The 14556-nt window shown below is 37.4% G+C and overlaps 1 protein-coding gene across 1 annotated transcript in view; it reads right to left on the reverse strand.

Annotated features, from left to right (window-relative positions):
- The window catches only part of ARMC3 (armadillo repeat containing 3), a 94693-nt gene that overhangs the window by 9894 nt on the left and 70243 nt on the right, over positions 1 to 14556 (reverse strand). Inside the window, exons 13-16 of the mRNA XM_004280949.3 lie at positions 13937 to 14105; positions 11454 to 11551; positions 10679 to 10780; positions 10169 to 10264 (exon numbers count right to left, since the gene is read on the reverse strand). Of these exons, the coding sequence (XP_004280997.1) occupies positions 10169 to 10264; positions 10679 to 10780; positions 11454 to 11551; positions 13937 to 14105 (465 nt within the window). The remainder of the gene's footprint in view (positions 1 to 10168; positions 10265 to 10678; positions 10781 to 11453; positions 11552 to 13936; positions 14106 to 14556) is intronic.

Raw genomic sequence — 14556 nt, forward strand, 5'->3', positions numbered from 1 at the left:
ACTGGTGGAGGGACATACACACAGATTAATGTAACAGAAGACCCAGACCCACACAAATATGCTCAATTATTTTTAACAAAGGTGCAAAAGCAATTCAATGGGAGAAGTATAGACTTTTCAACAAATGGTGCTGAGCGGTTAGACATGAATGATCCTTGTGGTGGTAGAACTATTGATTATCTTAACATGAACCTACCCATGTGAGAAAATTATATAGAAGTTAATATACACACAGACACACACACGTAGGAGTAAAACTGGGGGAACCTGAATAAAATCATTGGATTGTATTCGTCATTATCCTGGTTGTGATATTGTACTATAGTTTTGAAAATGTTATCATTGGGGGAAACTGGGTTAGGGGTATATGGGCTCACTCTATGTTATTTCTTACAATAGCATGTGAATTTACAATTATATCATAATATTTTCAATTAAAAAATCCATTGACCATGCTTCTGTCATCTATTATTGGACTCTATTCTGTTCATTCATGTCCCGGTCTATCCCTTCATCAATACCAAACTATTTTGGTTACTGTAGCTTTACAGTAAGTCATAAAATCAGGTAGAATGATTCAATTTTATTCTTTTTCAAAATGATTTTTCACTATTATAATTTATTTACCTTTCCATAAAAGTTTTAGAATTAGCATATCTCTATCTACCAAAAATGCTGCTGGAATTTTGATAGAATTGTATCAAATCTAGATCGACTCAGGGAAAACTGACATTTTCACTATGTTGAGTTTTCCAACACATGAACATGGTATATCCCTTCACATATTTAGTGATTCTTTGATTTCCTTTGTGTTTTACAGTTCTCAGTATATAAGTTCTATACATGTTTTGTTTCATTTTCTCTTTCACTTTAATTTCATATTTCATTTTTCAGCCCTATTAAAATGGTATTAAAAGGTTTTGGTTTTCAATTTTTCATTGCTGGTATATAAAAATATAATTGATTTTTCTGTGTTGAACTTATATCCTGACATGTTGCTAAACTCACCTATTAGTTCTAAGAGTTTTGTTTGTTTTTAAGTGGATTCCTTAAGGATTTTCTATTTAGACAATCATGTTGTCTGCAAATAGGAACAGTTTTTCTCTCCTCACTTGTCTTGTTCATGATCTTTGCAGGAAAGCATCCAGTCTTTCACCATTAAGTATGGTAATTTTTGTGGATGCCTTTTATCAGGTTGAGGAAGTTCCCTTATATTCTTCCTATTTTGCTGACAGTTTTATTTTTTATCATGAATAGATGTTGAATTTTGTCAACTGATTTTCTGCATCAATTAATATGATTATGTGCTTTTTCTTCTTTATACTGTTAATATGGATTACATTGATTGATTTTCAAATATTGAACCAGCCTTGCATTCCTGGGATAAACTCCTCTGAGATGAATTATTTATTCTCTTTATATATTGCTTTGATGTGCTAATATTTCAGAAAGGTTTTTTTTCATCTATGTTCATGATGGATTTTTTTTTTTTCATGATGGATTTTGAGCTGTAATTTTCTTATAATGTCCTTTTCTGGTATTGACATTAGGATAATGCTGGTATCATAACATGAGTTGGGAAACATTCTCTTTTCTGTTTTCTTGAAAAGATTGTTTAGAGTTGGTGTTAATTCTAGAAATATTTGGCAGAATTCACTAATGAAATCATCTGGGTCAGGAGATTTCTCTTTTGGAAGGGTTTTATGAAATCAACTTCTTTAATAGTTAAATGATGATTTTGGCATCTGTTCCATCTTTGGTGAGTTTTGATAGTTTGCAGTTTTTGATGAATTGGTCCATTTCATTTAAGGTGCTGAATTAAAGTTCTCATAGTACTGTTGACACAGTTATTGACATTTTTAAAGAACCAGCTTTTGATTTCATTGACTTTCTCTGCTGTTTTTCTGTTTTAAATTTCATTGATTTCTGTTTTTATGATTTTCTCCCTTCTAATTTTATTAAGTTTATTTTTCTAGATTCTTGAGGTTAGATTATTGATTTATGACCTCTCTATCTAATACATTTTAGTAAAATAAATCTCCCTCTCAGCATTGCTTTGGCTGCATCCCACAAATTTTGAGAGTTGTATTTTCATTTTCATTCAGTTCTTTGTATATTTTAAGTCCTTTGAGGCTTCCTTTTGTCCCAGAGATTATTTAGAAGTGTATTATTCAATTTCCATATGCTTAAAGATTTTCTTCTTGTCTTTCTGTCATTAATTTCTAGTTTGATTCTATTATGGTCAGAGAATATAATCTGTATGATTTCAATTATTTTAAATTTGCTGAGCCTTGTTTTATGACCCAGGGTATTGTAAATGTTCCAAGTGCAGCTGAAAAAATGTGTATTCTGTTGCTGGTGATGGAATGTTCCATAATATGTCAATTAAATCCTATTTATTTCTGGTGTTGTTCAACTCGTTTATATCCTTGCTGATTTTAGGTCAAGTAGTTCTATCAGTTGCTCAGAGGGGCATGTCGAAGTCCCCAGCTATAATTTTGGATTTTTCTATTTCTCCTTTCTGCTCTATCAGTTTTTGCCTCATGTATTTTGAGGCTCTGTTGTTTGGTGCATATACATTGGATCATTATATCTTCTTCATGGATTGATTCATTTTATCATATGTAATGTCCCTCTTTGTCTCTAGAATTTTTCTTTGCTCTGAAGTCTACCTTAATACATATTTAAAAAACCATTCCTGTTTTTTAAAAAATTAATGTTTACATGGTATCTTCTTCCATCCTTTCATTTTCAACCCACCTATATCAATACATTTGAGTTTCTTTAAACAGCATATAGTTGAATCATAACTTTTTAATCCACTCTGCCAATCTCTGCCTTTTGATTGGCTCTTTTCCTTTTTCTTTTCTTGCCTTCCTGTGGGTTACTTGAACATTTTTTATTTATCCATCTTGATTTATTTACATTGTTTTTGAGTATAGTTCTTTGTATTGGTTTGTAGTGGTTACTGTAGGTATTATAATATACATATATTGCTTATCACAGTCTGCTGATATCCATGTTTTACCACTTTGAGGGAAATATGGAAACCTCACACCCATGGAGGTCTCTTTACTCTCTCCAGTTTTAAGTACCATCGTCTTGAGTATCAGATGTTTTTATAATTTTTGTTTCAATCATCAAATATGATGTATAAAGCTCATGAGGAAATAGTCTATTGTATATACCCATATTTCAGCTCTTCCTTCTTTCTTCCTGATCCTTCCAGATTCTTTCATTATTTTCTTTTCGTTGGAAGAACTTCCTTTAGCTAGCCAATCTGTAAGGGTAGACCAGCTAGCAGTAAATTGTTTTCCCTCATCTGGGAATGTCTTTATTTCTCCCTCTTTATTGCTGAAGGATAGATTCATCAGATAGAGAACACATGGTTGATTCTTTTAGCACTTGAAAAATGGTGTGCCATTTCCTTCTGGTCTGAGAGAAATCTACTATCATTCAAATTGGTATTTCCCTATAGGTAATTGGAATTTACACCTTTATGAAGTCTGGATCCCATGACTCAGGTGGGCTTTCTTGGGTGGAGCAATCTCTTATGAGAAGCATCCTATGCTATGCTAGCAGAGACAGAGGGAGGACTAGGAAGCCTGTGTGTGACTTCTTTCAGCCTTTTCTTATGTGTATCTTTTGCCTGCTGATCTTGCATTGTATCTTTTGCTATAATAAATCTTAGCTGCGATTATATATTTGAAAGCCCCAAAATGGGACTAGGCTGGTGTAGGCAGGTAAATCTCCTAAATTATGTATTTACAAGTATGGAGCATTCTGTTCCACTAGCAGTAAATTAGGGGTGGGAATTATCTTTAAGTATTATTTGAAGCATGGTGTGGGAGGAGGATCAACTAAAGTCCATTTGAGTTTTCCCTTTAATTTAGAGAAAAAAATACAAAAATAATCCAATCAGCTGCTATTGGAGAATTACACAAAACTCTATAATCATAACAAATACTAAAAAAAAAAGTTTTATATTTTCTAATCCAATATTCTATTTACTACAGCCAAGGAAAGAGTCTAATCATGCATTAAATGCACTAACGATATATTGTGATAAAATCTCCAAGCAAAAATGACTACTTTCCAGCTATATCATCTTAACCCTTTTCCTTTTTTGTAAGATAAATAAACTGAACACCTTACAGTGCAGAGTCAGATGTTAGTAAATTAGGAACTAATCCTGGGAAGGTCAATTAGAATGGCAAGAAAGCATAAATAGGTTTACCTGTTTTCTAAAATTACAGGGTAGCTTTGTAAGATTGGAGATCTCGACCCTGTGATTACTCAGAGCCACCTATGAAACAAAGCAGGTGTAGTTCTCCCTGAGCATGCTGCCTGAAGTGAGAAGAATCATTTGGTGTGAGAGGATGACGTCCAGTACCCTGGGCTAAGCGCATCAGAGAGGGAAACTGAGTGATTAAAAAGAGATAATTTATGGGAACCCCTGAATTGTAATTTCCTGCTGCTATAAATAGAAGTATTTCACTTGGACTTCTTTCCCATGAAGGCTGCCAAGTGGTGTAAATAAGGGCTTCCGTACTTAAATGAATTTCATTTCTAGATAAACCTGGAAACAAGAGCTTGGAAATTACAAAATTAACTCCTGTAAAATTAATCTCCAGAAAGAACATCAATTTATGATTAAAGATACAAGAAATTCTAGCTTTCTTGCAGAAACTTTAGCAAAACTACCTCAGAGAACAGAGATTTACTGTGAGAACCCAAAACAATAAGGATATTTTCTATGTTCACAGGTGGATGCGTAGGTAGATAGGCAAGTAGAGAGAGATAATTGGCTCAAAATTGTGTATTGACATTATCAAAGTTTAACGACTTGCTCCTTCTTGATCCCATCAACTATTTTTTAAAATAAATTTATTTATTTATTTATGGCTGCATTGGTTGTTTGTTGCTGTGCACGGGCTTTCTCAAGTTGTGGTGAGCGGGGGCTACTCTTCGTTGCAGTGCACGGGCTTCTCATTGTGGTGGCTTCTCTTTGTTGTGGAGCGTGGGCTCTAGACCCGTGGGCTTCAGTAGTTGTGGCTCACAGGCTCTGGAGTGCAGGCTCAGTAGTTGTGGCGCATGGGCTTAGTTGCTTCACGGCATGTGGGATCTTCCCGGACCAGGGCTCAAACCCATGTCTCCTGCATTGGCAGGCAGATTCTTAACCACTGCACCACCAGGGAAGTGCCAACTATTTGAATATATCAATTATAGGGCAGAGCTGGTGGGAGAGATGTAAGTCATGAATCCGGCCCACTTGTGGTTTCAATTTAGGTGAGAAGATTTTGGTATGTGAAAAATAATCACAATACCATGTAGCATTCAATAAATTCCACAAGGAATAAAAATTAGAAACTCAAGCAGTTCAACACTGAACAAAATCTATTCCAGTTAGGTATCCTGTTCTACCCAATCTATTCCAAAAGGATGAGAAGGGAGTATTGTACAAAGTGGAGATATGATTTATTCTGGTCTTAGGAAGGTACATCATGTGTGTGTGTGTGTGTGTGTGTGTGTGTGTGTGTGTGTCTGTAGTTTATTTTGTTTGTTCCACTAGGATGTAAGTTCTATTAGGGCAGAGGTATTTGTTCAGTGCTATACTTCCAATACTAGAATAATTCCTGGCATCTAAGTGCTCAGTAAATATTTGTTGAATGAATGAATAAATTCAAGAAAAGAAGGTCAGAAGGTATTTAAATGTTACCAAGAGACAATATGTGTTTTTGGAAGACTTTTGAAGTCAAGATTTAAGGGAAGGGGAAAAAAAAAAGGTAAGGTATGGGTAAAAAGAGGGTTTGAGAGAAATTCTTTTATTTTTTAAATTTTAGTTAAATTTTTAAATTGAGGTATAATTAACATGTAACATTATATTGGTTTCAGGTGTACAACACAATGATTCGATATTTCTATACATTGTGAAAGGACCGCCAGAGTAAGTCTAGTTACCATCCGTCACCATACAAAGTGAACTTTTAGGATTCACTCTCTTGGCAACATTTAAATATGCTCTATATTATTGACTGTAGTCACCATGCTGTACATTACATTCCCATGACTTTATTTTATAACTGGAAGTTTGACCTCTTGACCCCCTTCACCCATTTCGCTGACTCAACCCCCCTTCCCTCTGGCAACCACCATTCTATTCTCTTTATCTATGATTTTGTTTTGTTTGTTCATTTGTGTTTTTTTTAGATTCCACATATAAGTGAAATTGTACAATATTTGTCTTTCTCTGTCTGATACTTTGCTTAGCATAATTCCTTCAAGGTCCATCCATGTTGTCTCAGATGGCAAGATTTCATTCTTTTTTATGGCTGGTGGTATTCTATCGTATACATATACCACTTCTTCTTTATCCAGTCATCCATTGATGGACACTTAGGTTGTTTCCATATCTTGGCTGTGTTAAATAATGCTGCAATGAATGTGGGGTGTAGAAAATTTTCAAATTAGTGCTTTCATTTTCATCAGATAAATACCCAGGGGGGCAATTGCTGGATCATTTTAAGTTTTAATTTTTTGAGGAACCTCCATACTGTTTTCCATAAAGCCTGCACCAATTTACATTCCCATCGACAGTGCACAAGGGTTCTCTTTTCTCCACATGCTGGCCGAAACTTGCTATCTCTTGTCTTCCTGATAGCCAGTCTACCAGGTGTGAGGTGATATCTCATTGTGGTATTGATTTGCATTTCCCTGATGATTAGTGATGTTGAGCATCTTTTTTTGTGCCTGTTAGCCATCTGCATGTCTTTTTTTGAAAAAATGTCTATTCAGATCCTCTGCCCTTTAAAAATCAGATTGCTTTGTTTTGCTACTGAGTTTTATGAATTCTTATATTTTGGATATTAACCTTTTATTGGATATATGATTTGCAAATATTTTCTCCCATTCAGTAGGTTGTCTTTTCATTTTGTTGGTGGTTTCCTTTGCTGTGCAGAAGCTTTTTAGTTTGATGTAGTCCCAGTTATTTATTTTTTGCTTTTGTTGTCTTTGCTTTTGGAGTCAGATCCAAAAATCGATTGCCAAGACTGAAGTAAGCAGCTTATCATCTAAGTTTTCTTCTAGGAGTTTTATGGCTTCAGGTCTCACATTTTGAGTGAATTTTTGTTTATGGTATAAGATAGTGGTCTAGTTTCATTCTTACGCATGTGGCTGTCCAGTTTTCTGAGGAAAATCATTTTAAAAACAAAAATGTTTTAGGAAGTCATTGTGATGGGATCAAGATGACCTAAGTAGCAGAAATGTTGAAGTATATGTTGTAAAGATCTAAAAGTCTCCAAAGATGAACAGACTGGAAGGATATGTATTTCATATCCTCCTATTTGGGGACAGAAAAACACACTTTTCAGTGTGTGTAATAAACTCATGTGCAATCAACTTAAATATTTATGAAAACTAGTCTCAATAAAAAATATGGTATAGATAGAACTTGTAATTCCTTTCACAAATGGGTATAGTAAGTGTTTATTGTAAGGAGAATGGTCTTTACAAGGAAAAGCTTTAGAGAGCATTACACATGTTGGTTTCTGTGAAGCCTAGGGAAGTATCAAGAAGGTGTCTGGGTAAGCAAAATATAAATTAATCACCTCTCCTTTGAGTGCTATGCCATAAAAGAAAGTGCAATTAAAACCTTCGAAAACAGAAATAAGATGGTGGCTGGTCACCTAATGAGAGCCTGTTGCTCAATGATTTTAATTTACATGGTATATGGTAATAATATTCATCAGGAAAAAGAAGTCCGCACTTTCACCTTCCTTGTCTGGTACCTCACACACAGTTGACTGACTTGTCTCCCATCTCTCCTCTCCCTTTCAGAAATTCAGCTGCTTTGTGGTTCTAGATGTCTCATTATTCTTTGTCAGTATTGCTCAGTATCTTTTTGGTCAACATTAAACATTCTCCGTGACATTTTCAGATGAGTAGAATTAAAATATTTTACTCTATGTCCAGGGGTCTTTAACAGTCACAAGACAAGAAAGGTTGACCAAAAGATAAACAACAGGACAACGAGATTATGACCAATCTATCCCCCAGTGGACCAAGGGCTGAGAAGAGGAAAGAGCCTGGACACACTGATCACTTAAATAAGCCAGGTGGATTCTTCCCCAGGAAGCTGAGGAGTTCAGGAGACCACAGGGAGACACCTGCCTCGGAGCCAGCCTTGTCCTGTCAAGCATGTGAAGATAAGATGGTCTCCCCCACAAATACACACAAGAGACGCAGATTGTACTTGATTATTGTTGGGCTTTAGAACTGAAAGACTGCCTTGGAATTGGGCCCAGATTTGGTCCCATGGCAAGTCAAAGTCACATATAAGCTACAGTTATGGGTGAGGCGGCAACCAAAAGAAAGTCAAGGAAGGTAACAAAGCAATTGTAAACAGACACTGTGCAGGTGGAGAGAGAAAAAGAGAGAGGGAGAGAGACAAGAAGACTAACGGTTTACCTACTTTACTCCCAGCTCCTGTCGTGCGCTGGATTCTGGGGATTCTTCTGCATCCCTGCAAGGCTGGAGTGGGTTTGGGCTCCCTGCAACTGTTTCATCCAATAGTACTAACATTTGTTGAATGTTTACTCTGGGCCAGGCCCTGCTCTAAGCCCTTTTCATTCATTAACTTATTTAATCTTCTCAAGACACTGTGAGGAACAGACTACAGGTTTTTTGTTTTTTTGTGGTACGAGGGCCTCTCACTGTTGTGGCCTCTCCCGTTGCGGAGCACAGGCTCCGGACGCGCAGGCTCAGCGGCCATGGCTCACGGGCCCAGCCGCTCCGCGGCATGTGGGATCTTCCCGGACCGGGGCACGAACCCGTGTCCCCTACATCGGCAGGCGGACTCTCAACCACTGCGCCACCAGGGAAGCCCCAAACTACAGTTTTGTTTTGTTTTGCATTTTACGGATAAGTGAACTCAGCCAAAGAGAAGGTAACCTGTTTGCTCGAGAGACACAGTTTATAAGTGTGGATCTTGTTGAAAATAACCTTTTCCTGCAAAAAGTTGAGATTTCTGTTCTCTTGAATAAACACAAATGCCTTATGTATGCCAGCCAAGCGCCGTGCTAAGTGCTGGCGATGAAAAGAGAAATTATTCGAGTCCGAGCATGTTCTTGTCCTCAAGGCACTCTCAGTCCAGGGGAGGAGGAACAAGAGAAGCCAAGTGAGGAGGGGAAGGGAAGGGAAGAGGTGAGGAGGGGCAGGAGGGCAGAGAGGATGAGGGATGATCAGAAGCAGAGATCAGAACAGTGAGCAACAGAGACTGACAGGAGAAAATAAAGTCAGAAATAGAACATACACAGCTCCGAGGTCTGTGGAGGAGGGCAGACCACTCCTTAGGAGACCTTAGGAGACAGTCTCAGTTTAGAAGGTAGATGCTCAATTATATACATGTGTGCCAAATAGCCTCCAGCACCCCAGTGTTTTTCAAGGGCTTAAGTCAACAATAATTGACAGGTCATGGAGCGGGGCAGGAGGTCTGAGTGGTTTTTTGAAGAATCCAGGAAAACGCTGACAAGAGAAAGAATATGTTTAAAAATATGTAAACATGTAGACAGTGTTTTAAAATATGCCAGGCCTAAAAAGCGTGGAACCACATTATAATGGTTCCAGCCAAATTCAGAATGTGGTCCCGTTTCCCTTTCCTCTTCTCATTGCTTCCTGAAGGGTCAGGGGTTTCCATGGGCAAGACGGGGAGGGGATGTGGAAGCAAGAGGCAGGGACGAGGGAGGGTTACGGTGCAGCCAGTGCTGCTCATCAGCTGCCGAGGCAGCCACGGGGTGGGGGTGGGGGGCAGAAAAGTTCATTTTAAGTTGATTCCTACACATGGTTGGACTTTTAAAGGGCTGACTGGAGACTGCTGTTTCCGTTGTCTCTGCATTAAAGTGACTGTAGGACTTTACAGTGAGCAAAGTACCCTGAGTTCTCACCCAGAGGCAGGAGAAGAAATTCCCTCTGGGTAAGTTTTAAAGAGACAACAAGGGACACAAATAAAAGTAATTTTAATTATACTTCATGAGTCCTGTTTAGTGCTACATCTGATTCCATAAGAAGAGCTTCCTAGTTAAAAGCCACCCCTCCCTTTCACCAACTCTGTGGGTAATTAAAACTTGACAGGATTACAGTTAGGAGAAGAATACAGTAAGGAGGTTTCTACCTGGATCCTTTCTCTTTAGTGGCGCTTTTGCTAAGAGCAGTATTGCGTCCCGAAGTAGGTTCTGATTTCTCTTCGGTGGGAGATCCAAATCCAGCACTAAAATGATAACTGTTTTCTCTTGTCATTTGAAAAACACCGCAACCAATTTCAATCATACAGAAAATAGCAATGCACTACATTTGCAAGGCATTTTATAATTTATAAGGCATTTTCACTTCCATTATATGTTTTGATCCCAGTCACCGAGAAGAAGCAGGGCACCAGGCATTATTCCATCTACAAATAAGGACACTAAGCCTGATCATGGACACTGAGTCGGGGGCTCAAGATCTCACTCTGGGTTCACAGAAGACAGAATGTCAAACCAGGTTTCCTGGCTTTCATCCTGAAATTGTGTGACTGTGAGAAGACTAAAATTTAAGTTGCCAAAACCTAAAATCTGAATTTCTTCTTTACTCTCAAATTAAGGGAGAGAATTATTTGAGTGTAGACAAAACATCATTTTCTTACTTGGTCTTTTCTTTACTTGCTCTTCTTAAAGAAGATGAAGAAGAAATACTTCGTCCATAACCAACGTCTGATGACTTATCTTCCATAGATGGAGTTGGAGAACTAAAATTTTACATATTTGAAATTATGTACAAATTAAAATAATTTGTCAATATTGACTTTGTCCTACTTTTAACAGTGATACATTATTTTAAAAGCAAAAAGGAGAGTTTAAAATAAGATAAAATGAATACTATAAACCTTTTCATGAGCTAGAACTAGTTTTATAAAATGTGTCACATAAAATGTATTATATAGATATATAGGAATACAAGACCATTTTAATGGCTGTTGAAGCTTTCATTTTAGCTCTACTATTTTCTCCTTATTTTATTAAAAATATTGGGCAAAAAAAAAAAAAATATTGGGCAGCAGTGGTATTCCTGGATTTAGTTCTGGAGATTTGTAAACATAATTCATCTTGGTTTGCTCCTATCTGTTTATACTTCCTTCAGTTACTTCATGTTGCCAGAAGGGTAAGAAGCCCTGATTGCAGAAATACCCATGGAATTGACTGGTAACATGGAGTCAAAGGAAAAACCACAGTGGTGACTATTCTGTGTTCTTTACTATGTCAGGCTATGAGTTTATGGACCAGTGTTTACTTTCATGGTGCTGCTAGATACAGGAAGTAAGAAAAGATACCATACTGGGAACCTTTATGTATTCACATGATGATGGACAAACAAAAAAAATTATTTGCTTCCCTTCATTCCTCCTCCCCGCAAAGACTCACGCATCACATTTACTGTTAACTAAGAGTATAGCACGTCGGTCACTTGGTTCTTGTAAGCAGAGATCCTTCAAAGGCAAAAGTTTGGTGCCAGGATTTATCTGTAGATAATTTAAGAATTGAAAAGTAATATCTGCATGCATTATATATTTTTTTAATGAATACTGATAGAATAGGTTCTTAACTGTTTGAGGTATCTAATTTCACACACACACACATACACTTAAAAATAGGAAACTGAAGCTTGTGGATATCTTTGGGCAAGATACACCCTCCAATTCCCCCTCCCCCCACCCCAGTCTCTGTAACTTGATACTCAACTGTTTCATACCATAATTATCAGCTTGGCCCTGGAAGTATTTGAGTTTGAAAATCTATCCATATACATAAGGAAGAGCTTATCATCTGTAAGAGTAACTAATTACTAAACAGATCACTAAAAATGTTGTGAGGATAACTAACAACAAGCTAGACAAAGCCCTATACTAGCAATTTTGTCAGCCTGGTGAAGAGGGTTAGACCAGATCACCCTGTGAGCTCTTTTTCCAATCAAGTAATAGATCCTTCTCTCATCCAAGATACTTTTCATGGTTCTTTTAAAGTAAGACAGAGCGTGTCATTCTTCTGCCCAGAACCCTGACGTGTTTTCCCACTTCATTCAGAATAAAGGCCCAAATCCTTCCAGTGGTCTACAAGACTTCCATGAGCTGCTTGCTCTTACCTGCTCTGATTTGGTCTGTTATTCCACCCCTAGTTGACTCAGTTCTAGCTACACCGACTTTGCTGTTCCTTGAGTGTGCCAACCACTCACGGTTTCTGCACTAGCTCTTTCCTCCATCTAGAAAGCTCCTTCCCCACTATCCCCAAGGCTAAGAAGTCCTTCACCTCCTTCAAATTTTTTGTTCAGATATTACCCTTTTAGTGGGGCTACCTGACCACATCAACTCCAGTGTCCTAAGCCCCTTTATCCTCCTCCCCACCCACTGCAGCGCTTATCATTTCTATCACGTGATAGAATGTATTGGTGAGATTTATTGTTTATTGTCTGTTTCCTCTCACTGGTACCATGGGAGTAGAGATCTTTGTCTCTTTTGTTCACTGACACATTTAAAGCCTGAAATATTAGAAACTTAATATTTAGAGTAAATCAGCGAGTTCTCCTTCATAAGGACATTGTCTCATTACTTTTTTTTTAAAAAAAAACTCATGAACAAATATATTTTGTCACAGTTTTATCTGTTCCATGGCAACAGATAAGTGCTCTGGTAAGTGCTCTTTGGTGGTTTTTCTGCTCTTTTCCTCATTTTTCTTAAAGCATCTTTATGCTAATAATGTGGCACCTGTTCTTTTAAAATTACTCATCATTGAACGAGAGCAGTAATTTCTCGGTGGTTTGTGTGTATCTGTTATGGAGGGTATGGTGGTGGCAGTGGCTGGCAGAAGCAGAAGGAAGAGAAAAAGTTTTAGGCTAGCAGTTTTGGTTATTCAACATGTCTCTAATTCTGTTACCACGATACAGTGTTTCCTGCAAATACAGCTTAGCTGTGATTCTTTTATGGCCCTGTCTCCTCTGCTTCTTTGAACCAAATTTGTCCAAGCGGGTTTCTGCTACCAGCCCTGCTCACCCCGGTTCCTGAGGTCCTGCCCACCCACCCCCTTGCAAACCAAGCATATAGCTTTTGTATGTCTGAGTTCTCCATCCCCTCGGGAAGCATAGACTTTTGATGGTGCTTTCTGAGATCTGCTACCACTCTTGTCCCTCTCTGTGCTTTTTTTCCCCTTTTCATTCTTCCTCCTGTGTAACTTCTGCCTGATCCCAGGGACTTTTAAATATTTTTGAAGTCTGCAGATCATACCAATTTCCTACTTCTGCCTAAAATGGGATTTGTAGGTTTTTAAAAAATTTCCCTATTCTCCTTATTGCTTTTGGTTTCCAGAAGTAGAACATGCTGACTTAGACAGTAATGTCAAAAAGCCCTCAAGACTCTAACGTTTAGCTTCCCATTTCTCTTAACATTAACACGGAATTACACTGTATTGTTTTAAAATCGTAATCACAAACGCAGCTAAGTAAAATAATATTCTTCTACATTACATTTTAAAATTCAGTATTACAATTTGGTTAATTTCAATTAGATTATAATTAATAGAATAAAAACTTATACTTCTATTATTGACATTATCATTATCATTAACACTGAGCCCTAGAAGTAATATAAAAGCCGATTGCTTTATATCTTCTCTGAAACTTGAGACTAGCAGCAGCAAGCTAATATAAGTTCAGGTCATCAGATTCTAGTTAAAACTGTACACAAATGCAAAATCTTATAGCCAGACAAAGTTTAAGGATGAAGTTCTGATTCCCAAGTTTCTGCCTATAAAAATATAAATTATGTTAGGCAGTTATAAAATTGCAACGTAATGGCATCACGATGCAAGAAGAACTGATCACACATACTAAAATACAAATTAGTGCTGCCACTTACCCGACCATAATCATAGACTCCATCAGTAATTATGTTACTTGATGACAAATAGCCAGTCTGGCTGTATTTCAGAGACAGGTGGTGGTTGAGCAATTTGTTATGAGCTGCCTCACTGAATTTATTTTTTCGACTTACTGATAGATTAATTTCTTCAAGGATATCTAAAGCCCTGTCAATAAAAGCAAAAAAGACATTATTTGCCTTATATAAGCAATCCAACAGTAAGTTCCCATTCATACACCTCACTAAGATCCTGAATGAAGGATTGAGATGGAAAGGTTAAAACCATTCCACCCTTTTAGGTAAACTAATCCTGCCAGAATTGTGAAGACAAATCAGCCCTTTTTGAGAACATACATGCCATGTGGAAACTCATAATCAAACAGTTGAAAAGGACACTTTAGGAAGAAAAAGTTCTTCATTCAAAGCAAAATTAGTATCGGACTCCAATTTTTTCAGCTAACCAGGTGACATATACGAAGAACAAAAATGGCTCAAACAGGGTAAATCTGTGGAACCTTGAAACCCTCTTGGCTGAGTTGCTAAAGGCAGCTGACTCACAGGCTGTTGGTAAGGGAACCGACGTGGTGAGGTTGGTTAAAGGCGTCATTGTGGCGGAG

The sequence above is a fragment of the Orcinus orca genome, chromosome 2, assembly GCF_937001465.1.
Source record: "Orcinus orca chromosome 2, mOrcOrc1.1, whole genome shotgun sequence".
Taxonomy (NCBI): Eukaryota; Metazoa; Chordata; class Mammalia; order Artiodactyla; family Delphinidae; genus Orcinus; species Orcinus orca.